This window comes from Ctenopharyngodon idella, chromosome 7 (genome assembly GCF_019924925.1).
Source record: "Ctenopharyngodon idella isolate HZGC_01 chromosome 7, HZGC01, whole genome shotgun sequence".
NCBI lineage: Eukaryota > Metazoa > Chordata > Actinopteri > Cypriniformes > Xenocyprididae > Ctenopharyngodon > Ctenopharyngodon idella.
In genome coordinates, this window is record NC_067226.1 from 6,362,417 (window position 1) to 6,390,374 (window position 27,958).

Genomic DNA, 27,958 nt, shown 5'->3' on the forward strand with positions numbered 1-27,958 from the left:
ATGTAGAAATATTGGTGTGAACTTGGTACACTGGAATCATATGAGACTCCAGAGAATTATAAATACTATTCGACAGACTCCTAAGGAGGGAAGGGTCGATGACACCATTGTGCAACAACGTCAAATGGATTAAACAATCCTTGTAAGGCCTTTCGCCTGCAACCTTCCAACACTTTCCTGTGTTGATTGGTTCACACTTGATGAAAACATGCAGCACTCTTTGAGGTGAAACAACCCACTTTTGTTTTTCAAATGTTGTCACATACTAATTCATAAGGAAACAGTTGAGACTCATTTCCATGTGATCCACTATCTCTGTAGTGGTCTAGTTCAAAGCTCTGTGCTGTCCTTTTCTGCTCATCCAGATCTAGACCAGTGCTGTGTAATGTAGCCAAGTCTTTTCATCATGCTTGTTGGTCTGACTAAAGATATCAACAGACTGGCTGGGCTGCTGGGAAAATCCATTGTGACTGTTTCTTTGGGAATGCGACTTCTAAGGTAGTTGCACTACTGGGTGCTTCTTTTATCTGGCTCATACTGCTCTTACCAAACAATCTCTGACTCAGTCTATTCTCACCCTGGCTGACATAAGTCTGAATACTCATAGTCATCTGAAAAATGCAACAACTGAAGCAGAAATCAAAGAAATTAGCTATTTCATATGGGTACAGTCTTTTTTTCCATAGTCATAATTTTCCAGTCATAATTCTGTGACAAAAATCACCTTCAAGAGAATACTTTGAGTAAAACATTTTAATGAAGAAATTACTCTATATCTTAACTTCTATATTCATAGTACATAATTCTTTAAACCTAACAATAAATGGGCATCAATGAGGAATCATTTGTCAAAAATACACACCACTGATTTTTGCTTTCTTTTTTGAGGTAAATCATTTTTGTTTACATTGGTCAAGACATCGACAAAGTTATACATTGCAAAAACAATCAAACAATAAAATGAAAAAATAAACACATAAAGCAATTACACAAATCTTAGAATTAATACTCATTCAACGAAAACTTCTTTTTTCTGAGAGCTTCAGTGGTCTTAGTAAAAAACAAATATGCCTACTAGATTTCTACCCAGTGGAAAGGTAAGTTAATTATGAGGTTTGAGAATGACACCCCTCAGACACAACAGACCTCCTTTAGCCAGGGTGTAATGACGTAGGAGATCATCAGAGAGAGCGGTCGCAGTCTGTTAGTGTCTGCGGGCTGCTGGTGCAGTGGTCAAAAGCGTAGCCCTCCTTCACCGTGACTCCGAGTGCTTTAGTATGGTTAGTGGAGCCGGCGAAGGGAGGACACAGCTGGAATGGGTGTAGGCAGTTAATGGTGGCGGTGGATGTGGAGCTGCGAGTTGACGTGGGATGGAGATGAAGGGTAGTTCATGATGTAGCAGAAGAGATGCTCCAATGCAGAAAAGATGGGTGGTTACTGTGTGTGGTATTTTACCACTATAGACAACCAAAGGATAATGGCTAGTGGTTAACCTCAGAGGAAGACTTCACGCTGCTAGGAACGTACATGTTTGTGCTTTAAGAGTGCTTCCCTGACATCTTCATCGTGATGGTTTTCACCTCTGTATACTCTTTCAGTCCGATCTCACCCCTGGAAAAAAGAGAACAACGCTGTCAGTGTAAACAAGAACGCATAGAAAACACGGTCATTATGTTATATCCTTTATAAATGCACTTACAGTTCACGACCATTGCCGGACATTTTGAATCCTCCAAAAGGACACTGGCATGTCAGGGCATTATAACAGTTAATCCTGTACAACAAAAAAATACATTTCACAATCTTAGTGATTTCATGATATTACATTCTGTTCTGTGAATCTATAATTTTTTTTCCTCATTTGACCTGTATCAAACTGCCAAAGTCACGTGATTTCAGTAAACGAGGCTTCGTTACGTCATAAGTGTTTCGAAATTTCAATGGTTCACCACTGGGGGGCGTGACTTTGGCAGTTTGATACACGCTCCAAAACACTGATTCAAAACAAAAAAGGTTCGAAGCTTCATGAAGCAGTGTTTTGAAATCGCCCATCACTAGATATTGTTGAATAAAGTCGTTATTTTGTTTTTTTTGGAGCACAAAAAGTATTCTTGTTACTTCACAACATTAAGGTTAAACCACTGTAGTCACATGAACTGTTTTAAATATGTCTTTAGTAGCTTTCTGGGCATTGAAAGTGTTAATTGTCTTGCTGGCAATGGAGGCCTCACTGAGCCATTGGATTTTTATCAAAAATATCTTAATTTGTGTTCCGAAGATGAACGAAAGTCTTACGGGTGTGGAACGACATGAGGGTGAGTAATAAATGACAGAATTTTCATTTTTGAGTGAACTAACCCTTTAAGGCATGCATATAACCCAATAATATTAGGGACCCAAACAAAACAAGTGGATGGCATTTGTGTTGCTTTCTATTTTGTGTAAGGATCTGGTGATATGATATAACTCTTACCAGACAGTGCCGGCCTGCACTGCTGCAGAGACAGTCATAGCCTTGTTGAGGTCTCTGGTGAAGACTGCTGCTGCCAGACCATATTCTGTGTTGTTGGCTCTCTCAATCACTTCTTCGATTGTTTTGAACTTCATGATCTGCTGAACTGGCCCAAATATCTACAAAAAATGTTTGTTTTTTTTATAATACTTTGACTTTGTATTTAAACATTCAAATTTAGATGTACAGTCAAACCAAAATTTATTCAGACACCTTGAACATTTCATTCATTAATACAGTTTATTAAAAAATGGTAATAAAATATGACAAGATCTCAGAGTTAAACTGTGTCAGAAAAAATTAATCTTAATTATGTCAGATAACACTTAAGCAAAACATGGTCAGGTCAAAGTGTCTGAATAATTTTTGGTTCCAAATTTTTTATCAGTTTTACTGGTAGTCCACTGTATGAAGAATTTTTGGGTATAATATGTCACAGTTTACTTCATTTTGCTATTCTCACTTACATAAATGAACTATAGTGTCCTGTACCCACTAGTAAAAATGTATCAAAAATATCAAAAATGTCTGAATAATTTTTGGTTTGACTGTATGATTCTGAGATCAAGAAAGCTTACCTCCTCCTTGGCAATGCGCATGTGGTCCTGTACATCGGAGAAGACTGTTGGCTCCACAAAGAAGCCTTTAGAAGGAGGAGCTTTGCCGCCACACTCCAGTTTAGCTCCCTCAGTGATGCCGCTCTGAATCAGCTCCAGGACACGTCTCTGCTGCTCCGCACTCACCTGACACAGTCAAACAGAGATGGTGAACTACTGAATCCTGTGTCCTTTTTTACTGTGATTATATGGAACTATTGTAATGGGCATCAAACTTTTAAATAATAAATTGGGTAGATTATGCAGAATATAATTGTTCTTATTTGATTATTAATGTTTCATTGTACAGCTTTTTGCTTAAATTCTGATGGAACTCACAAAGATTTTGCTGTAATTTTCTTTTTGAGGTAATATTGTAACTAAAAATACTCCTTTTTCTACTGTAATATATTTTAGAATGTAATTGATTTCTGCAATTGCAAAGCTGAATTTTCAGCATCATTACTCAAATCTGCAGTGTCCCATGATCCTTCAGAAATCATTGTAATATGCTGATTTGGTGCTCAAGAAACATTTCTGATTATCAGTATTGAAAACAGCTGTGCTGCTTAATAGTTTTTGTGGAAACTGATACATTATTTTTTTATGTAATAGAAATCTTTTAACATAAATGTCTTTAATGTCACTTTTGATCAATTTAATGCATCCTTGCTAAATAAAAGATGAAAATAAAAATATTATTGACCTCAAACTTTTGAACAGTAGTACATATTATTAATTTATGATATATTTTCCATCTTTTTTATTGTTTTAGGCAATTAATTAGGTCTTACCTGAGGTCCCTGCTCAGTGGTTGGGTCAAAGGGATTTCCCACTGTCCTTCTCCGAGCTCTCTCAACACTCCTTCGCACAAACTCATCATAAATGGGCTCCTCCACAAAGACACGAGAGCCAGCGGTGCAGCATTGACCATTGTTGAAGAAAACACCCTGATGGGCCTGTTCAACTGCCAGCTCAACTGAGAGAGAGAGAGAAAACACATTATTGAACATCTGCCAGCAATGCACTATACATGGCGCATAAGCATCATTAGTAAAAGGTGTAAAACACTGGGATTATGTGAAACAGTCAAAATAAAAAAAAAATAAAAAATCATAAATATATAGTCCAAACAACAGGAATAAATCTGGAATGTATTTCCTACATTCCAATAAGTCTTTTATTAATAGACTAAAGTTAAGCAGCTGTAACAAGTTTCTCTCTTGTTCTTTTGGTGTGTCTGATGTTTATGCATACATACATGTGAGTATGTGCATCTGTGTGAGATAATGGACACCTGGGAAAAGGGTGGACTGGCAGGCTGTGGCTTTTGAAGGGTTAATGGAGCAGGCAGATTTACGGCTGTGGTGTGATGGGTCTGGGCAGGGTCCATTCGACTGATTTACGGGGGGGCCGTGCTCACGGCTGCTCAAAACATTTAAAGCTCAGACTTACGCCGAGGTTTGGTGGGCTACTCAGAGATACTAAGGACCAGAAGTTTAGGAAGTGAGATAAGCTCATTTGCTTGTACATGGGCCTCTCTGAAACATAAGATGCTCAATTTTTTTTGCCCAGATGCAGCTCTAAAAGATCCCTTAAGGTCTTTGATGTGAAGTGACAGAGAAGGTCTCTGGGGTAGCACCTGTGCACTAACTGTTGCAGCGGGACAACAGGAGGGCGGCCGTAAAACAGTGTCTGAATACTTACAATCAGCATCTGCAAAAATGATGTTGGGACTCTTTCCCCCGAGCTCTAGCGTGACTCTCTTCAGATTGCTCTTTCCTGCTGCTTCTTGGATCAGCTTGCCTACCTGTGGAGAGAGAGAAGAGTCGCTTTAATCACTGGGACGCCGCAGAGGAGCTTTACTAAATCTCAACATCAGTGGGATGCTGTCATTAATAAATCCTACTGCATGAGGAGGCTCCCTTTGACAAGACAACCAGCACCATTATCAGGCCCCTGAGCTTCGGCTCACATCTTAAATATATATTAGTGCTTACGGTGGCAGCCAAAGAGAATGGAATGTCCTACACGCAACAGTATCTGTTGGTTAATCGAGAACAGGAAAAGCTGACCGCAGGTTTGTGTAGGATGCTCAACGCTGTTTGGAGTCACAAAATAACAGTGAAACAAGACCCTTAAAATGCATTTATTGGCTTTGTTAGTGCATAAATGAAAGCATATGTATGTGTGATTATTGGTCTGCTTTTGGTTTCTCTGAACTCGAGGAGCACGTTTCTTTTTAACAGAAGTCTACTGTTTCATAATTCCATGTTGTTTGCAGCTTTTCCCTGAATCTATCCACATCTAAACTGAGTTTCACACATAAAGTTTCACATTAGCGGTGGACTGGGTCTCATCTTACATACTCTTCAGGCCCTTGTAAGCACCGCAGACATCGCACAGCTGCTGGCCGTGGCGTTGCTTCACATCTCAGAGAACATTATGCTCATATCAAACTATTCTTTTCCAACTGCATGTGTGTGAATATGGCTGTGTGTTTGTGTCTGAGAGAGAGAAAGACTGTCTCAATCTTCACAGCCAGCTCAGCGCTTTAGAGCACTCCTAACCATAAACAAACATTTGTACATTTTTCCTTTCCGCAAAACATACTTACTGACACTGAATATTTTTTCTATCTGTTTTCCATCAGATAGTGGAAAGAGAAGGGGAGAGGGGAGAAGACGGAGGGAAAACAATCTTCTTCAATTCCCTCTGACACTTTCGCTCAGTGGAAAAATGGAAGCTGGGCTCTTTGCACGAACGTCAATGCCTACCTCAAACTGATACTATACGTATGTAAGTGTTGTTGTCAGTTTTGGGGAAGATATTTTAGTTTTCAAGCTCCAAGATATTTATTTGAAAATCTTTTGTAACATGTCTTACTGTAATTTTTGATCAATTTAATGTATCCTTACTGAATAGAATTATTAATGTATTTAAAATATTTTACTGACCCCAAACTTTTAGTGTATAACTATCTACTATTAGCCTGTAGTTCATAATTAAACTGAACTGAATGAATAAACATCAAACTTGAACTGATAAATTTACACATTTCAAATATAATATAAATTCAAATAAATGAGTGATTTTAAAAAAAAAAAACTTGCCATGTAGGAAGTCAAATCATTTAATTCACAAGAATCATCTGAACGAATTGATTCACTAGAATGAATTAGACTTTCCCATGACACATATAAGGGAGAAAATCATATGAATTAACCAATTTACTAGAATGAATTACACTTTCCAGTGCCACATATAAGGGAGGAAATCACTTAGGACAAACTGATTTAATAGAATGAATCAGACTTTCCAAAGTCAGATATAAAAGAAAGAATCGCTTAGGATAAATCGATTCATTAGAATGAATCTGACTTTCCAATGCCACATTTGAGCGAGAGCGTGTTTTATTACCTCAGCTCAGACATGGAAAAGAAAAAGAAAAAACGATGTAGGGCTTGGTTGCACTAACTGGTGTAACGCTAAAAAAAAACTTGTTGCTTAAAAACAGCTGAGTTACTGTCAAAAAAGTTAAGTTACTAGTGCCGCTTTGTTTAGATAGTTACTCCTGATTTAGTCTCAGCCTCAGACGTCACCCCCACAGACCGTTAGCTGAACGTCTGATGCATATGGCACAATTAACTGAAAACACTTCAGGATTTTCAAAGTCGTCATCTGGTTGGTTGAATTCTACAGGATGTCCGGGAGACGTGTGTCGCGTTCTTTAACGGTCCGCCTGGAAATAAATGCTGTGATGCCAAACCCCCTCGTGAAAGAAGAACGCCGTTGTGTTTACAACTGTGACAACGAGTGTTTTCCAGGATCAACTAAACGCTGGATTTTCAAAAGTACGTGACGTTCGCGCCGCCATTGTTGCAGTAACTTTCTTGAATTAATTTATTAGATGCACGCCGGATTATTGTAGGGACATCAACGTTACATTTTCACTCCCCTAAACATTACGTGGAACAAAGCGAACTGTGATTGGTTGCGTTACATGTCAGTCAAACGTCCTTGTGGGCGGTCCTTGGCCAATGAAAGCTGCGATAGACCTCCAGTCAGTCTGAAGTCAGTCTGAAGGTCTAGCTACGTGAGACTACTCCTGGTTTGACCGCAGGTATGACCATTATTTTGTATATAATAAATCTTAAAATGTGGTTCAATGTGCTTTTTGATTCATATAAAACATAATGAAATATACTTAATTTAAGAAATTACACTGCCCACTTGTCACAAAGGGGCTAGACTCCACAAATAGCAGCAATGGGCTGGTCATAACACACCAGAATCCTTCACTCCTTTGGGGAGATGCTCCTTTGTCCCCCCACCCCTGGTCCAGTCCTCCCTTATACACAGACGGCTAAAGTGACTCAGAGTCTGTGTATGTACACACACGCACAGCATGAGAGATCTCGGCTGCCTAATCAAGTCCAGATCAGAGCCCAGCAACACCCACAGCAGCAGTGCTGACACGAGGAGAGGAGCGAAACCCTGTGTGGCTGCTGCCAGTGAAGAGGAAGGGCGAGAGGGTGGGGTGTATGGTGATGAGTTTCCTGTGAAAGTCAGTCAGTGGAAGTGTGGGTGAAGACACAAGTGGGTTGGGACAGTTTTCAGAGAGACGCAACGCTCATTTGAGGATTTGTGTGGCTTGTTGATGTTTCTTTCCAAGTCTCAGTCATCGCATTCTTGTTTTATCAATAACATTTTGTTTTAAAAGAAAGAAATACTCATCGCAGTCATCAAAATAGCAGAGAACTGGGAAATGACTTAACTGTCATTTCCCACAAAAAGAAACATCTGTTGCATTTCAACAAGTGCTTTTCAAGGGCACAAGCTTAGTTTGTTTTCTGTGGAAACAACACTTCTGTTTGTACTCCTATCAGTGAGAGGAGTCTTGTGTCCACACACAGTCCCATAAACACGATTCTCTGTTTCTTTAACAATGAAGATAAACACTAAGTACATTTACACTGAACCGTTCAAAAGCTTGAGGTCGGTGAGGGTTTTTAATATTTTTAAAAGAAGTTTCTTATGCTCATTCAAGCTGCATTTATTTGTTCAAAAATACAATAAAACAGTAATACTGTGAAATATTATCTATTTTAAAATGTAATTTATTCCTGTGATGACAAAGCATCAATTTTCAGCATCATTACTCCAGTCTTCAGTGTCACATGATCCTTCAGAATTCATTCTAATAGGCTGATTTGGTGTTCAAGAAACATTCCTTTTTATCAATGTTGAAAACAGTTGAGCAGCTTAATATTTTTGTGGAAACTGATCTATTTTACTGATGTATTTACTGTTACTTTCCATCAATTTAATGCATCCTTGCTGAATAAAAGTATTAATTTCTTTGAAAAAATATTGACCCCAAACTTTTGAACAGTAGTGTATTTGCACTTTAAAAGTTCAATTTCAGTCAGACTAAACCAAAAAATCATCTTTTTAAAATGTCATGAAAATGACTGAAATAACAGACCTAGAGGTTTCACTTTATTTTCCAGGACATGCACTTACATGTACTTACAGTGTACTAACCTAAGAAAGTACTGGGTAATACATGGTAACTAGGTTAAGGTTTAGGGGTAGGTTCAGGGTTAGTACTTAGTTATTACCCAGTTATTGCAATAATAAGTACATAGTATGTACATGGGGAACAGGACTGTAAAATAAAGTGCTACCGACCTAGACAATTGGATTGCAGCTCCAGATCCAGCATGTATCCATGTTAATCCAACAACAAGTGACCTCACCACTGTGTGTGTTTTTTTTTTTTTTTTTTCAAAAGACAAGTAATTTGCAACGTGGTAATCCAAATATTCATGTATACTTGGAAAGAAAGATGAAGACTGTTGCTCCATTATGCAAAAACCCCCTGCTGTAGCTCGATTATAACTGGGCATGTAAACAAACTCACTTTTCCGGTCAAGCTAATAAGCTTTAGCTTTATCTACTCTAAACATCACCAAATTCACTTCAATTAATAACAAAACACATGCTACATGTGTAGGAACAGATCAAAACATACACTGAAATATTTCGATTTATGAGATGCTGTAATTGAATAAAGAGCTTAAGGCTTCTTACCAGCGAGGCAAGTGTAGCTAGAAATAATCACTGTTTAAAATACGCTGTCACAGCAGAGTTATGTCACTGTCAGCGAGGCCTATTTTCAAGCAGTAAATTCTCTGTGCCTAACATGGTGCCTATTTTCAGTCCCTGGCTTTCTATTAAATTTATACAGTTGGCTTCAAAGAGTCATTCTTCCTCCAGGGCCCACAATGTAACTGTCTACTGCATAGAGCTCAATAGAAAGGGTAGTCATTATACAGTATGCACAGGACACTTATAAAGTGTAAATGAACTCAGGTGTCCAACCAGACTGGCATGGCACTAAAACGGTACAAATCAAGTAGGGGGCATGGTGTCCATTTCTTGTTTCTGTTCTGTTCTTATGACAGACCACCTGTGGATTAACATCTCACTCCCACATCCACCTAAAACCTGTTTATTAGAAATGATTTTGGAAAGCCAGGTGGTCCGCTAAGCATTCCTTGTTGTGAAAGCGTGTGAAGTATGAGATCAGACAGTCTTCCTATAAACGCAACTTCCTCAGACTTCTCATTATAGTCACCAGCAGTATAAACACACTAAGCCTTCAAAATTGTACCTTTAGGGGTACAACAACTTGTCACTGGGGCAGTACAAGTGGGCTAAAGGGACAACTTTGTACTTTATCTTTGTTTATAAAAGGTGCATATTAGTACCTAGTAGTAATATGTACTCTCAAGGTACAACTATGAACCTTTTAGGGGTAAATAAGCTAAAGAGTTGTCCCTTTAAGTGTACTGCCCTAATGACAAGCTGTTGTACCCCTAAAGGTATCATTTTTGGACATTTTTCTGCCACATAGATTAAAATGCCTAAAATGTCAAATGTGACACCCTATGGACTTCACAGATGCCTTAATGAAGACCACAAGACTGTGTGTCCACATCGAGGCCGATGTCAAACAGGCGCAAAAGAGGATGATGGAAGAGGGTGTGATTCTTCCATTGTCCGATAGGAAAATTACCTCAGTCGATCCTGTGAACGCCACTTTGTCTATGCCCATGTGCGAAGAGATTGCGGCTCCTGCGGTTGGCCCGTAGCCTGGCAAAATATTGACGACTCCTGGTGGAAACCCAGCCTGTGAAAACAGTATGAGAGGAAAAAGCTTTAGACGAGAGCTGAGCCAAGAACACCACAGGCCGTGGAGGGGGAATCCAGACCCACCCCGACCTCCCTACAGGCCCTGTGGAAGACAGGATGGACAGAACATCAAAAGGAAGAAGAGAAAGTCGGCCTCTTAATCCCAGAGAAAAGGAGAAGCAGATCAACAAAGGTCTGGGTGCAGTGAAGAACGAATTATGAAATATCACTTATTTGCATGAATGTGTATTGATGTTGCTTTTGATCATTTTACTGCTATATTATCTTCAGAATAGACTGACAGATGTCATAATGTTTTATTCCTTTATTCAAAACAATGTGGTAAAATCATTTTGCTGTACCTCTTTGATTAGAGCACCGATGTAGAGGCAGGTGAGAGGGGTCTGCTCAGCAGGTTTCAGGACAACAGTGTTCCCGCAGCTCAGCGCTGGCCCCAATTTCCATGCTGTCATTACCAGGGGGAAGTTCCACTGTACAGACATAGGTCAGGAACTTACTGTGGGAGCTCGTTCAGACAACCTCATATCTTTGTTTCTTTAGACCATAACTCCTTCACTAATGATTTCAGACTCCTGCACACTCATTTGGAAACCAAATGTTTCTAAAACAGAGTTGCACAACTTCTGTATCAATTTAGCTTTGTCACTTTTTGCCTATCAATCTCCTACAATGCTCAATGACCTGCTAGACGGACCAGAATTTAGTGGGAATATTTGGTGTGCACTGTCATTTCTCGTGTCATGAAGTCTAAGCACAGACTTTATCGTTACAATCTATGTTTTCTGCTTCCTCATTTCTATTTCTGTCCTTCAAGTATGCCTCCCACTCAGCCCTGCCTTTCTATTTCATTTTTTCTCAATTCCCTTTTCTTTCTTTTTCTGCCTCACTGGCACTGGCCATGACTCCTTTTGCCACTATATGTTTGTAGCCTGTGTAATACATTTCTAAGTCAAGATTTAATGGAAATAGCAGCAGATCTTATCTTCTGCATGTATTGTGATGTACATCTGAGTGAAACAAATTACAGAAAAAGAAATGTGAAGGGCAGGGGCTTGCTGTGACCATCAGTTGTTAATTGAATGGAGGCAGATCTAAAAGCAAGCTTGCAGTCGACTGTAAATAAGGGGCAGGATTTAAGTGAGCTAAATGGTTGTAGAAGTACATCAAAGAGAAGAGAAGTCGTTTCACCAGATGATCAAGTTGCCTTTTTGATTAAAACTAAACCACTAAACCACTATACCCAAACCTCAACAAGCCTGTCATCCCTCACTAAGGTGTTCAAATAACATTAAGGAAATATATTAAGGAAATCCTAAAATAGGGCCAAAAAACTCACAGGAACGATCTGTCCACACACTCCGATGGGCTCATGCCTAGTGAGTGTGAAATATTCCCCATCTGTGTGACAGAAAGAACAAAAGGAACCAGAATATTAGTCAGCAAGGGGTAAAATGGTGTCAAATACACTTTATACTTATGCTTAGACAATACATCAAGTGAAAATAAATGACATTATATATTGCACATGGATGTTTTTAAGATCAGTGGTGTCAGAGCTGAAGATACAATAGGAAGGATCATACTAGTTTTCATTCAAAAGAGCTTTAGAAACTATGTCTGTCTACAGAAGACCCTGTTTTTGTCTTACAGCAACATGGAATCACTTCATCCCTCTCTGTGGAAACATGCAGTTGGCGTAATGCATCTGGACGAGAGGCATGCCAGTGATTCATCTCACTTGGTGGCCAGATAAGAGAAGGCCAAAAACACACATTCTGTTTGTTTGTGCTGTAATTCTATTACGGATGAGATTGGAAATGAAATAAAGCAGCAAATCACTGTGAGTTCCCACTATGCACGTTTGGTTTAGCAACACAACAAAGGCCCAGTGCTGAGCTCCAGCGCTGACAGGGGGATTTACAGTTCTTTTCCCTTCCATTCTTCATTTTTATTTCTCCTGCTGTGAAAATCGTATCATAACAGCATGCAGCAGCATGGGTGCTTGTTTGTGTAAGATGAGAGAGTGAATAGGACGGAAACATTATCAAATACAAGACTGACTAGATTGTGTGCATCGTATAGAACAGTATATGCGCAAATATTAGAGCGCGAGCCAATCAGAAAGCGGTGGCGACAGACAGTGTTGGAATGCACAATAATTACACGGACGCCCGACGGCGGACACCTCTCTCGCTTCCCTCTAACCCATGTGGCCCATGTGACAGGGGGGCCCTGAAGGGCGGCTCCACAATCTCCCCCGTGCACACACACACACACACATATTTGCACACTAATGGCTGCACCGTGACATCAGAGCTGCAAGTCTGCTGCTGTCCCGTAGTCTCCAGGCTCCCTGCCGCGTTCCTTTCAAACAACTAAATTAGCCAGAACAGACCCCCAGTGCCCCCCCGTGCCCCGTAGTGCCCCTCGGCCCCGTAGCTGTCACTGTGCTCCACCGATGGCAGCGCTCCACAGGAGGGCGGCCATTAGCACTCAGATTTATAACTGTTACGGGACCTCGTCTGTTTACCCTCAGTGCACCTCCATAACCCCACAACATCTCCTGCAGGCCTCAGAGAAAACACAGCTCTACCCCAGCTTAAAGCTGCGCTCTCTCCGCTCAAGGTTAAACTTCCTAAAATGTCTAGGATGGGCCTGCACCTAAAGGTCTGGACTGCATTCACATAATGACAGTCTCCAGTCCAGTGCGTCTGTATCCTCCATGCTCTCCGAAATGTCTGCTTCTGCGTTGTTGTGTCTCCAACTTTCATAATCATATAGTAACGTTATACGATTTTGGATATATAATGAACCTTACTCCAATATGCTAAACTAATATACACTACCGTAAGATTTCTTTAATGTTTTTGAAAGAAGTCTCTTATGCTCATGAGGGCTGCAATTATTTGATCAATAATACAGTAAAAACAGTAATATGCTGAAATATTATTACAATTTAAAATATGTAATTGTATTTTAATATATTTGAAAATGCAATTTATTGCAGTGATGGCAAACCAGAATTTATCTCCAGTCTTCAGTGTCACATGATCCTTCAGAAATCATTCTAATATGCTGATTTGCTGCTCAAGAAACTGTGATACTTTTTTCTGGATTCTTTGATCAAAAGAAAGTTCAAAAGAACAGCATTTATTTTAAATAGAAATTAATTTTTTTTCAAGTAATATCTTATTGACCCCAAACTTTTAAACGGCAGTGTACATATACATTAAAAGAAACACAACTGTATATATAAAGTATGTGTTAAGGATTTGTATAAGGATTTATACAAGGATTTATTTTATACATTTTTATAGGACATTTCAACAAACTTAATTGTATTTTGGTTCCCCAGTCAAACATCATTTAATCATTATTTTAATATTAAAAATTATGTTTTAATAAAAATATGAATTTGATATATATATATATATATATAAAATAATTAATATTTAATATTTAAGTTATATGTTTGGAAATCTATAATAAAGTGTTAAATAATGACAATATTAATATTTTCTATGTTCCATCCTTTAATAATCCTAACAAAAAGTGCTCTAGCGGCCCACTGATTTGTTTACATTGTTACATTGTTTACTGTGAGGTGAATCTTTGTATCCTGGCTAACTTTTGTGGTTACTGAAATGCTGAAAGACCCAGCTGAAACATAGTCTGCGAATATGTAAAAAGAAAACACTTTTAAAAAAGCCCCAACCTTTTGTTTTGATCTCCTTTTGTTGGGGGGCTTCAGGCCTTAATTAGGGTGGTCAGACGCCCCACCCCCTCAAACTTCCCCATAATTTACATTCTGTCTAATTCTTTTAGCTAAATTTTAATGACAGGATGAGCGTTAGCTTACCAGTCGGAATTGTGGAACCGTGGATCTTATCTGCCCATCCAGCAAAATATCGAAGAGTTTTAATGGTTCCCTGAAGGTCCACAAAGAAGGAGGGGAGGAAAGGTTTCCCGCTGTCCAGAGACTCCAGGGTCTGGGAGGAGAGAAGGCAGATGAGAGTGTGGGCGTGTGATGAAAAATCGCTCATAGGAATTAAACCTGACACCCCCCATGCTGCATTCAGACTAAGCATATCTAAAGCACACACTTACATCTGCTCCCCTAGGAAAACATGATACTCATATAGCCATCACCAGAGACCTGACTTTGTTATCTCTGTGTCAGCCAGCCATGATTTCTTATCGACGTGGGATTAGATTGATATAAAGAGTGATCGTAACCACATGGACATCGCATTTCTCTTTCAAAGCAATTCACTCTGACACTTGTTCAGAGCTGGATGAAGAAAATCTGTTGTTTCAGTCCATTTAAGACGATGTCTAAACTGTAACATGTAAGAGATTTATCCAAAATGGCCACGGAGCGCTCTAGAGAGCTGCACGCATGAAGACAAGCACTTTTGTTTCTGAATCTGTCTCTTCAGACACATCTCCGTGAGTGGGAAGTAAAAGCAGATGTCCATGGCGGAAGAACGCCGGAGATAAAAGCACGTCATGGCATTGAACAATACCTCTCTTTTACGTTTCGCTCCTAACCTAAGTGATCGTTAGCACCCAAAGGTCATGTGTCCCAACTCGGTGTTGTCATCATCATGGGTTTCAGACATTTGCAGAGCAAATCAAAATGGTTAGAAAAACAACAACTCCTACAGCTCCTGCCATGAAGCTTCAATAAGCTTGAGGCAGACAGACAGGCCCACTCATTAGACACTTGCTTATTGTTGTGAGCGTCTTTGTCTGCTCAGATGGCTCTGTCCCGTTAAATCTGATTCTCACTCACCGAAAACTGGCACTGACTAGAATGAGACTTGTTTTAACTCTGCCCAGAGGACCACTGGTTCGTGAGTGAAGGTGATAGTTATGAGGGAGTCAGGATTGATGTCAACAAGAGAGCATGGGTCAGACATGTTGGTTCTAGTTGAGCAGAACGTTTGGAATCAATTATCAGATATATATTAAATAAATGTATATTATATATTTATATTTGTCTCATCCTGATGGATATCATTGTGTATCAAGTGTCCTGAGAAATAAAATGTATCTTGTGACAGCCCTATATATATATATATATATATATATATATTTATATATATATACACACATATGTTAACCAATCAGAAAAAAATTTAATGTGGAAATGCCAGTGGGGCGGGACTACCTGTTTGATGACCAATGACAGATGGGTAACATTTTATTTATTTTTAGCATTTATTAATATATCTTAAAGTTAATTTTGTAAACACACTATTGTTTATTTTTAATTCATTGTTTTTCATAATAGATTACCTAATGTTAATTTATACAACTTTAAATGTTAAATATATATTAGAATATGCAGAAATTAACATTAACCTAGACAAATAAATGCTGTATTGTTCATTATTGTTCATGATACCTAATGTTAACTAATGTTGAACCTGATTGAACCTAAATGTAAGTGTTACTGATTATATATAGTATTTTTGAAGATATATTTGGTTTGAGGCTTAATTTTTGGGTGTGGCAAGAGTTAGATGGAGTACTCACAGCAAGGTAGGCACTGTCTCTTTCCACTAGGTCAGCCAGTTTGAACAACAGCTTCCCACGTTCAGATGCATCCATCTTCCTCCATACTGAACCCAGGGAGAAGGCCGAACGCGCAGCCTGCACAGCTTTGTCCACATCAGCCTAAAAGAAAGGCAAAGAGAGGGGACCGAACAGAGAGAGAGAGATAGAAACAAGAGGAGGAGAGAGAGTGGAGAGCACTTAATGATATAACCTTATCCTGTAAACAGGTGTTTGTCCACCTCTGGGACAAATGAAATCCATTCATTCCGGATGAGTCTCAATGACTTCCCCAGTTGCACGTTCAGGGGGTCTCTGTTTCCTGTATCCATTCTAGTTTTCCACACTTTCTGCCTGATTTACAGAGAGGAACTACAGCCTCTAGCTTGCTTAACCACATTAGAGTGAACTACAGCCCCCTCCCTCCCTCTCTTTCAATTCTGGATGCTTATTCATGCTGAGTGAAGGCTGAAAGTGAGAAGCACAATAGCGGTGCTGGACGACTAAATGTCGTCCAGCAGAGCAATTGTGCCAAACCTGTTTCTGGCAATGGTTTGACCAATTACCAAATGCACACTTTGCTGACAAACACACTATGAAATCACACACACATACACACACACACACACCTTATCTGCTTCCTGGACGTCGCAGATTTTCTCCCCTGTAGACGGGTTGTATGTGGTGAAGACCTTACCGCTCACAGAATCATGCCATTCGTTATTAATAAAAATCTACAGGGAAAGAAGAGAAAGATACTGTTTAGTTTTCACAACAGCGAGGCCACTTACAAAGAACAAGGTGGAAGTGTGTCATAATACAGAGTAACTTAAAATTATCTGTGAACAGTAACAAAGCATTTTATATATCAGGGTTATTACAGTTAAATAAGATTAAAAACATAAAAAAAACATACATATATATATATATATATATAGACACACTAACATATCTTACCTTTTACTCCACTACATTTATTCAAAAAATATTGTCCCTCATTATTTCAAACTAAAGAAATCTTGAACAAATTATTCTTTTTGAGATGATTTTTATGATGAACCTATTAAATTGGTTCACAAATTTCACTACTTGGAGCAAGTCTCCAGGTAACTCACTGAATTAGTCATGTCCGACTCAAAACATGCCAAGAACTGGGAATAATACAATCTTCAGAGGCTGAGTGCACAGAGGTTTTGACTGATGCTGTGAAAGTAAGTTATTAATGCAGAATTTTAGTATTGTTATAACCTATATAAACTCTATTCTGTTTTCATGTCTAGTGTACGTCCCCTCTCTCCTCAGATATGTATTAATAGCAGTAGGAAGTAGCATATGAAACTGCAAAAAATAAACAATGGTCCATTGAGCAGTATATTTACTTTTTTTTTTTAACTGAAAAATACATACTAATATACTTTTACTCAGGTACATGATTTGTGTACTTCGTCCACCATTGCTTAAAACTGATGTAACAAACCAAAACAACTGTTAGCAAGAGAATTAATCATTTTAATGCAGATAATGTCAAACATCATTGGTACATGCAAAATTATTCATATTCAAATTTATTCTTTTGATTAATATCTTTTATTTTAATCTCTTCTTTATGAATTCTAGTCATTGCTATCTATTCATTTAATCATCATTAATCATTATATTCCTTATGTTGCATTATATATACTTTTGCATATTATTGATTTCTTTAATCATTTATATATTTTCTACTATATGCTCTGATGTGTTTGATTATTTCCAAATGTAAGCTCTTTGGTGTCTCTTCTGTGCTGTATGATTGAGTGGGTGTACTTTCCGTCAAAATTGATTGTCATGTACTTTCGTATTAAAATATGTCTGTTTCCATTGCTGCAGACATGAGATTATACAAGGTTATACAAGGTTCTCTTAAAGGTGTCAAAAACCACACCACGTCTATCCATTTTCATCTATCTTCGCAACCGTAGCATTTGACAGATCATGGTCTGATAAGAAATATTCATTATGACATAGTAACGAATAGTTACTATGTCATAATGAATATTTCTTATCAGACCAAAACACAAATTTAGGAGGATGTAAGTTTCCTATCTATCTATCTATATATATATATATATATTTTTTTTTTTTTTTTTGCTCTTATTTTGTTCATCACTTCTGATTCTTCTCTTCTAGCTCTCCTTTCATTCTGCAAATATCTTACATTGTTTGGGTCCTACTTTATCTTTATCTATGAAGATCTTCACAATCTTCATCTGTTAGATATATTACTTTAGATCTTGTTTAAACAATTTTCATATTTAGTTAATTAATTTGTTGTCATTATAATTTTACATTTTATACTTAATACATGTGTTATTCTTTATTCAAATTTGATCTCTGACATAATCATTGCTTGTCCGTCTGGATCTAACTGTGAGTTAGATTTAACTTTAAACTAACTACAGTGAGTTAGGTTAACTTCATGCCGATGCACAGAATTAAAAGAAATAGTCTTTCTCCCTCTGTGTGTTTCATGGTTGTGGTGTGAGAGGAATCTCTGGGAACCGTGTGCTATTGCAGGGCTGCCCAATATCACTCTCTTGGGAGTGATCCAGCAACCAGACAGAAAGAGGTGGGGGAAAGGGGAAAGGAGAGATAAATCCCTATCAGACACACAACACACACAAATGTGCACACAGATACAAGTGCGCATATACAAACACAGAGATACACACAGACACACGTTTCACAACATCACTGCTCGTTTACGATATCATAAAACACGGGCCGCACTCTGGCTCTGGTGATGCGTTAAAAGAAGCGGCCCGTAAAACAACCGCCTCAGATTCCAAAAGATGGATTTTTCAAGCTCGATAAAGAAGAAAAGAAAAATACATCTTTCTTTACGCACACAAACTGTTTTTAAAGGACACAGTGTACATAAAAGGTAAGTGTGATTTCATAGTTCTCAGTTTCACATATTCAGTTGAAGACTTGTGCAAAAAGTTGCTGTTTACAGAACAAAACTGTGACAGATAAGGTGTTAAAGCATCTGCTGGCTCCGAGTTCTGCATGTACAAATTTACTCTTCCTGTCATCTGCGCAGAGGAAGATGTCTGGTTGAAAGTAAACCGCAGCCCTGGGCCTCCTCAAACTCAACAACATGTTTACTAATGTAAACTTACAGGCTTAAGTACAATTTAATTGGCTGTAAACCATGAGGCGTGTTTACTTTAGAACAGGTATAAAATGCCAGTTGACTTGGAGGCGGTTCAAGGTGCCTCAGTCACTCCCTCTCTGTGTCTCCCCTAAAACTGGCATGAATAAATCACTCCTGGACAGGGTAGGTATCAGTCTGTACCATGCTGATTCCTCTCCGATACATTTACTTCAGACTCCTTTTTCTCTCTCTCCCTCCCTCTCTCGCTCGCTCCTCACAGGCCTCTTGCATTAAGGAGGCCACCTTTAATCTGACTCTCATTTGGAGCACTTCATAAAAGTGTCAGAGGCCTCGTCGAGCCGAGGGCCTGTTACAAAAACAGAAAGCCCCGTAGAGGAGCGAATTAGTTTTAAAATTTATAGAGGCCACTGTAGTGGAATGCCTTAAATCAGGGGCAGACTGTGACAGGCCAGTGGGCCAGGGAAGAATGCAGACGGTGGGTAGCTTTATGCTCTTCGTAACCCCACACTTATGGCACCCCGGAATGGAGGAGAGGGGAATGCTGGGAGAGCAGCGGACTGGGCCACCATCTAAATCACGACTAGAAAAAGGCGACCATTAGAGGCCATTTGGCCCAGTCTTCCCTGAGCTCTGGGGGCTCTCGGACTTTTGTCTCTTCCCATTGAGAAAGTTGATAAAGAGCGACAGGCCGGTTCAGTAAATCAACTCTCAAGCTTTCTTTATACTTTGGCTTTGATTAAAGAAAAGGGATAAGAACGCAAGTGCAAAAGTGCAAAAATTCATATTGATCACCGCTTCTTTGCCGTAACCCTGCTGGAGGTTTCAGCGAGGCTGTAAAGAACTTGAGTAATTGTACTTCATTAGTATACTTAAGCATTATTTCGGGGAATTCGCACTTTACTATTAAAATGGAATACTTGTATTCTTACTCACAAAAAAGATGCTTTTTACTTGTTATAGATTTCATTTAAACCCATGAAGTAAAAAAAAAATGTTTTCACAGGTCAAAATGACTTAAAATTTTGCTTTTTATGTTCATTTTAGTCAAATTACACTTACTTTTATGCTAAGCCAATACATTTATTTCAATGGAGACACAATTATGGTCCATATTTGTCCTTATGAAGCGTCAGTGACATTTCCTCAGTGACCAAAACACAGGCTTTAATAAAATCTTAAAATAAAAACCATAAAGACATATTGTAGCATTGCTAAATATGGACAAATCTGACTCAAGTGTAAACATGGTCAACGAACAGTCTATAAACAACTATGTTCAACTGTCAAACACCTATAACATCAGCTGCTGCTGAATTAAAGTTTAACAATTCCTAGTGAGAGGTCTCGGGATACTGGTTATATTAGGAAATTATTACTATATAGCTGAGCTTTACAAAGCTTGATCATCACTCATGCATGTTTTTTGAATGAGTAACATTCTTTAACTTAAATTCTCATCAATTATCTTCAGCTTGAAAATACAGTTTGTTTGAGGCAGAGTGCTGGAAGAACTTTCAAACTTGAGCCTGCAAAACTAACCGCCAAGCTGTGACAACTAGATTTTGTTTACAACAGCAGGGGGGCAGAAAATGTATTATCTTGTAAACAAAACAGCCACTTGATGCAGTACACAAACAGAAAGAGAAGCGCTGCCAGTTCATCCTACGCTTACACATTGAACTACAGGCCGTTACGAAAGCGCATAGGTTGAGATTTTACGTGCAGGCCGCAGCACAAGACATCTGCAAACATTTAGAATCACTCCATGTTTTTTATTCAAGCTGTCAGTCTCACGGTGCTGACTGCGCTCGTCTGCAAAGCTAATTAGATGGCGAGATATGCAGTGCCTATCATAAACAGATTGTGGAAGAGCGACCCACAGCACACGATGACAGCATCACTAGGCTTATACTCCTTATTGCTGAGATTTTTATCACCAGCATTATTCACAGTGGAAAGAGGGTTATCGGCCACAAAAGCAGGAGGTCGACTTTGTTCCTCTGGGAGAGCTAGAGCTAGAGAAGAGCCTGTTTTGGGGGGTGCCTTGAATGACTCTAGCAGTTGTAGAACGCTGATCCGTTTCTCATCTGCCCCGGCGAGCTCTCTGGAGGCTTCGCACAACTGCAGGAAAAAGCGGAGCAGGAACGGGGACAGAGGATGCCAAAGCTCACGCTACAGCCAGTGAAACATCTGTTTGGCCGCCAGCACCTTCTAATGGCTCAGACACATGAGGGATATTTAATGGCAAACATTTCTTGGCCATTGTAAAAAGATTCTTTTTTATATGTGCACTTTATCTGTGTTTTCATGGATTCCAGAGCCAGACGGTTTCGAACAGGGCACCTGCAGCCTGGGTCTTGTCTGCACAGGAAGTTTCATATCCTTTCCAGAGCAGCTCACTTTCACTCTGTAACTGGACACACTTCAAGATGTTGATAATTACTGATGTTACCCCTGCTGAAAAATCCAGCATAAACCAGCATGAATTTCATGTTGGTCCAGGTTGGTTAGAGCTGGTCTAGTTGGTGGACCAGCATAGTCATGCTGTTCTCAAGCAAAACTGAGCTGGTGTAACAGGTTCATCATCACTCCTGCTTCCCATGCTTGGGACCAGCAAACTATCAACCAGTATCCCATGCTGGTTCCAGCATGCTAAGAAATACCATATGCTGGAGAAGGGTTAGTTCACCCAAAAATGAAAATTCTGTCATTTATTACTCACCCTCATGTTGTTCCAAACCCATAAGACCTTCGTTTATCTTCGGAACACAAATTAAGATATTTTTGATGAAATCCAAGAGGTTTTTTTAATCCCCCATAGAAAGCAACATAATTATCACATTCAAAGTCCAGAAAAGTAGTGAAGACATTGTTAAAATAGTCAACGTGGCTACAGTGGTTCAACCTTAATGTTATGAAGCGAAAAGAATACTTTTTGTGCGCAAAAACAAAACAAAAATAATTACTTTATTCAACAATTTCTTCTCTCCCCTGTCATTCTCTTACGCTGTTTACATCCTGTGCTTCCAGATTCTATGTCAGAACGGCGGCTCATTATTGGCCGGCTCCTGCGCCAGCATCACACGCATGTGTCGTGCTGCTCATGTAAACAGCGTCGGCCAATACTGAGCCGGCGTTCTGACGTAAACATGGAAGTGCTGCACTGCGTTCACTGCATCAACAGCATAGGAGACTGACAGGGGAGAGACAAAATTATTGAATAAAGTGTTTGTTTTTGCACACAGAAAGTATTCTCGTCATTTCATAACGTTAAGGTAACAATGTCTTTACTACTTTTCTGGACCTTGAATGTGATAATTACGTTGCTTTCTATGGGGGATAAAAAAACCTCTCAGATTTCATCAAAAATATCTTAATTTGTGTTCCGAAGATGAACGAAGGTCTTGCGGGTTTGGAACGACATGAGGGTGAGTAATTAATGACAGAAATTTCATTTTTGGATGAACCAATCATTTAAGACATGGGAGTGAGGCTGCATGTCATGCTTGCTCTCTCTCTCTCTCTCATTTCTGTAACATAATTCATTGCAATTACCACAAGCGAGATTGTGAAAACAGTCTACAGTGCAGGTTCACACGGACACCACTACTATCAAACTTAGCATTACATACTAAAAGTATAAAAATGTAAGCATAAAGTGATAAAACTTTACAATAATTTTCAATTTATTAATATTAGTTAATGCATTAAGTATCATGAACTAACAATTAACATGTATTTATTTATTAATCTTGGTTAATGTTAATTTCTACATATACATTTATACATAAATGCCCTTAAAGTTGTATAAATTAACAAATATGAATTAATGATGGACAATAGCAAATTATATTTATTTAGTATATTAACATTATGCATCAACATATTTATTATACAACCTAGATTAATAAATGCTGTAAAAATGTTGTTCAGTTGTGATACCTAACTAACATTAACTGTGTTAATGGGATAGTTCACCAAAAAGTTGGTCATCATTTATACATATCCTCATATCCTTCTAAACATGAATGACTTTCTTTATTCTGTGGAACACAAAAGAAGATACAAGAATGTTTAAAACAGTTTGGGTTACCTTTGAATTCCGTTGTATGGCCAAAAAAAACAAAAAAAACAAAACACTTCGACATTTCTCAAAATATCTTCTCTTATGTTCCACAGAAGAAAGTCAGACAGATTTGGAATGACATGATGGTGAGTAATAAGGCTGATGACAGTATTTTCATTTTTGGGTGAACTATCCATTTAACAAAACTGAACCATATTGTAAAGTATTACAGCTAAAGTACCATTACTCTTTTAACAGCAAAAATATATATAATATATTTGTAGTTAGCATATTTTTGCTTAACTTAAAAAAATTAGCAAGAACAGGCATGATGTTGCTAATAATACGGAGACAAATCAAGCTTTTTTTTCCCGAGAAGGGAGAAAAACAGTCCAAAGGCCAAAGATAATCAATGAAGAAGATGTGAAGAAAAGATCAAGAGTAAGAAAGGGGGAAAATTATAAGTCAAAGCAAAAGAGGGTGTGTGAGAGAGAGAGTCCTCACTGTGCCGCTTACAATAAATCAAGCTTCTCAGTGTATGCTCTACTTTGGCTGCTGTTTGATGTGAAGAAATGGTGGGTTTTGAAGTGAAAAACTCCAGAGGTATGGGACAGACTCTCGTAAGTCAGGGCCACTGACCCTAACAGTGAGACACGGCCATATATTACACCCTGCTGGACAGCTTCTAGAGCAGAAAACCCCCCTGACTCCCATCTGTACTATCTCATGCACTGACGGATTGATGGGGCCTACCTCATTCACTCAAGCTGTCTCCCAGATTAGCTTACAAAAGTCCTCACTTCAGCGCACACTACTGTCCTGGCTGGACGCTTAAGCCCTTAAAATATAAAGACATGTCCAACAAATAGCTATCAAGTGTCTCTTTCTCCACGAAGCTCTCAGTTCAGAAGCACACACACACAAATATTAAAGGGATAGTCCACCCAATAAGGAAAATTCCATCATCATTTACTCACTCGTATTTTATCAAGAAGATATTAGGGGAAAAAATCAAGATATTTTTTGATCAAATGTTGTTTTGGACCCCACTAACCTAAGGGCAAGAAATATCTTCTTCTTCTTTTTTTTTAATCTTGAAAACCATCTTCAAAATTCTTAACTATGTTAAAAAATAAAGTCATACAGGTTTGGAACGGCAAGAGGGTGAGTAAACGATGACAGAATTTACATTTTGAGGTGAACTACATTAAAAAATTAAACCACATTCATGAGAAAACCCAGAATTCTAAGTGAAAATCATTTACTCCTACACATTTTTATTAAATATCACTAATAGATACCACTAACTGAAACCACATTTCATACAAATATGCAATTATCAGTTGCACGACACAGGAGAAAGCGAGAGAGTAATAGTCTGTCTCCTGTTTCCTTGGTTTTAATCTCAAGAGTCTGCTTCACTTATGTGTTATAACTGAATGGCGTGAGCACATCATCACTTTGCCTGCTGGAATCCAACACCTCTCTTTTCAAAAGGCTCTTGGGTCCCAATCAATTACACCGATACACACACCTATCAACATAACCTTTCCTTTTCCCTCTTCCAACCATAGAGAAAAAGAAAAAAAAAGAGAGAAAACATCAATAACCAGCCATCACCAGAGACAAATTTACGGCTTCCTTAGTGCCATTATCAGCCCAGTGGGCCAGCCGACAGAAAGAGGGAGAGAGAGAGAGAGACTCCTTCAGCAGACCAGCTCTCCTGTGACCAGTCAAATATTCGCTATTTATACGCTGCGTGGAGTGAGGAGGAGATTTTATAAGACTGTAAAGTGTATCGAGCTCAGGTGTCTACACCAAACAACAAGACTTTGAGAAATATCGGTGTAAGCAATAAGCGGAAGCTCAGTCGTGAATGTTCAATGGCAGGACAGAGGAAAGATAAGTTCCCTATCGGTGTGTTTAATCTCAAGTCTGTAACAAATACACACTGGTGCAGGTGTAGTGACTGTCACATAATAAGCACAAACGTAATTGGTGGGGTGAAAAGTTTACTGGGGAGCACAAAGACCACGTTGTAACAATTTCACTGTCATTTTACTATACAAGAAACAATCTTAACTATTCAGGTTATTTGTATTTAGCATGAGAAATGAAATAAAAACCGCAGCACGCATTGCATTGAGTGTTAATCTTATGAATAAGGCTTCCAATAAATAAAATAGGCAAATTAAAATAAATGGTCACACTTTATATTAGTAGTAGTCTTTAACTACTATGTAAAAAGTGCTGTTAGGTACAATGCACTTATTATGTACATGTTGTATTGCAGAACATTTTTGCTGCTATTTAGGTGGGATACGGGTAAGGTTCGGGACAGGTTTGGAGGTATGGTTAGGTGTAAGGTTGGGTTAAGGTGTAAGAGAAGGGACAACAGTGTAATTATAGATACAGGTATTTTTTAAATACAAGTACGATGTAAAAACATGTATGTCACAACAATTGTTGTATCAAACGATTAATTTAAATGTTAGTACATAGTTAAAGACATGTAATATAAAGTGGGACCAAATAAATAATTATAATATACTAAATAATAACGCACAACATATTTATTATTATAATAAAAATATTATTGGCATTATGTCTAATAACCAGATTCTCGCAACAAACCAGTAAAATAAAATATGTTTTGTAATGATTTTTGCATTACCTGACTGAATTATTTGCCAGTACCTCACTCTATTTGATATTAATTACTTTAAAAGCCAGAACTGGATGTGATTCAGTGCATAAATGTACTGAATCACATTATTTACATAATTGGAATTTACAAAAGTGGTTGACAGTGATAGAGGAATGAGATGTTAAGTACGACCATTAATGATATTTCCATAACTCAGCATCTCTGGCATAAAGCACTGCTCATTAACAGTGCAGAAAACACAACTTAATAAGTCTCCAAGGAGTTTCGCAAAAACGCTTTAACCTTAGACTTGCACAAATAATAAAAAACTTGGCTCTGCACAGACTACATTTGAAAGAATAATATTGATTGGGCATATTTGTACTGTTACATCAGAGCCTGTGCTACGCTGCACCAGGCACAACAAAATCCAAATCGAGAGGGGGGTGGGAAGAGAGAGAGAGTGAGATGGAGAAGGGTGTGAAGGGAGTTCACATCACCAATGCCCAAACTGAAACCCCACACACACCCATATAACCAGCACACACCAGATAATTCAAATTCCTAAGGATGAATCCTTCTCTCACTCCCATCTGCTTCTGAAACAAGGTTTGAGGTGAAAGCAGGACAAGGAGCAGGAGCTGCAGGGTGTGTGTGTGTGTGTGTGTGTGTCACAGGTGTCTCCAGCTCTTGCTCTGACTGAACTTTACTCTCATTACCACAGTGATAATTTCCCTGCACTGCACTTTGACTTTATCCTCTCACCTCACAGCAATAAAAATTTAAGATGACCTAACCAACAAAACAAGGGAGATTATATTTTTTTATAATCATTTTATGGGATGATTCAGCACTTATTTTTATTTTCAGAGGGCATAATATGGAATGACTACATTAAAATCACATATAATAGTACTGAAACCTCATTACGTCTAAAAAAAAAAAAAAAAAAAAAAAAAAAAAAAAAAGTCCAAAATTGTGTTGTCCAGTGTTTCTGTTTTAAATCTTCTGGTTTGTATTCCTGAGCACAAGCATGTCCTTAAACTTCTTAGACATTATATGGGTTGCAAATATTGTCGTTAGGTAAACGTTATTGTGTGTCACAGTAATGAACAGTAATGTGACTTTTTTGTCCAAAACATAATGAAGTTATGAATAATTTAGATGTAGGCTGATCTATAGACTGTACGACAGAATTAGAAAGAGTTTGAAAGAGGTGGATCTCTAACGCGCACCGATATGCCTATGAAACTGAAGTCATAAATAATGACAACCTGTTAAAGGCAAAACTTCTTAAATAGTGAAAATTTGATTATTAAATCGCAATGTACAGTCTATTTGTCACTATAGGCTATCAAGATCGAGAAATCTCTCATGATCGATGCACCTCTGTAGAATAGCCTACTAGGCTAGATAACAGGCAGCATATTTGGACTTTCACACACTTTATCCTTTAAAAAACCTTTTATTAGATTAGAATAAAACGGGTTATCGTTATTTTTATTGCAAATGGCACATAATTAGACTGCGTAAAACTAGTCCATAACCAAAAACTTTCTATTTGTTACCAAATGCATGTGCAAGCCTCCTAATCATCATCATGAACCGTACTTATAAGTCGAAATACCTGAAAATTAACACTGATACTTTTGGTTTAAAATCACAGAATATGAGTCTGATATCAGTGTTTACAACACGATGCGTTTCGTGGCCAGTGATTTGTTTGCGCGCGGTCACAACAAATTCAACGTGTTAATGTCGAAGTTTGCATTTCCCGTTTAGGCAATTTTATCTTCCTCAAAGTAGTTATGAAAAAGTCTCACAAACCTTGGTGTACTTGATCTCAGGATTGGGTACCGGTGAGGGCACCAGATGAAGAGATGCCATGAGCGCAGCCGGGTCGTTCTTCACCTCTCCTGGCAGTTCAACTTTACTGGAGGTCATTGCGTCTCTTGAAGATGCCGGTTGGGTTTTTTTCTGCCGATTTGCTATTACTACTTTGGAATCCTTCCTGTGTTTATAACCAGGTGTCAGCCCTGGTCCATTTTTATTGGGCAGAGAATAGGGCCGTCCTCCTAATATAATTAAAATGGAGCATTTACATAAACTACTCTCTCTCCCTCTCTGACCATACTGAGTGAGAGATACCACCCACTCTCAAGACAATGTAGGAGTAGCAGGATTTATCAGGAAGAAATTC

The 27,958-nt window shown here is 38.5% G+C and overlaps 1 protein-coding gene across 1 annotated transcript; it reads right to left on the reverse strand.

Moving 5' to 3' along the window:
* Positions 1-735: 735 nt before the first annotated feature.
* Positions 736-27,885, reverse strand: aldh1a2 (aldehyde dehydrogenase 1 family, member A2). Its single transcript, XM_051900436.1, has 13 exons — positions 27,586-27,885; positions 16,518-16,622; positions 15,871-16,011; positions 14,189-14,318; positions 11,666-11,727; positions 10,671-10,799; positions 10,193-10,306; positions 4,816-4,918; positions 3,903-4,087; positions 3,091-3,255; positions 2,474-2,631; positions 1,700-1,774; positions 736-1,611 (listed from the first exon to the last, which is right to left on the reverse strand). Exons 1-13 carry the CDS (start codon positions 27,700-27,702, stop codon positions 1,539-1,541), a joined length of 1,557 nt encoding a protein of 518 aa, XP_051756396.1. The 5' UTR covers positions 27,703-27,885; the 3' UTR covers positions 736-1,538.
* Between the last annotated feature and the right edge of the window lie 73 nt (positions 27,886-27,958).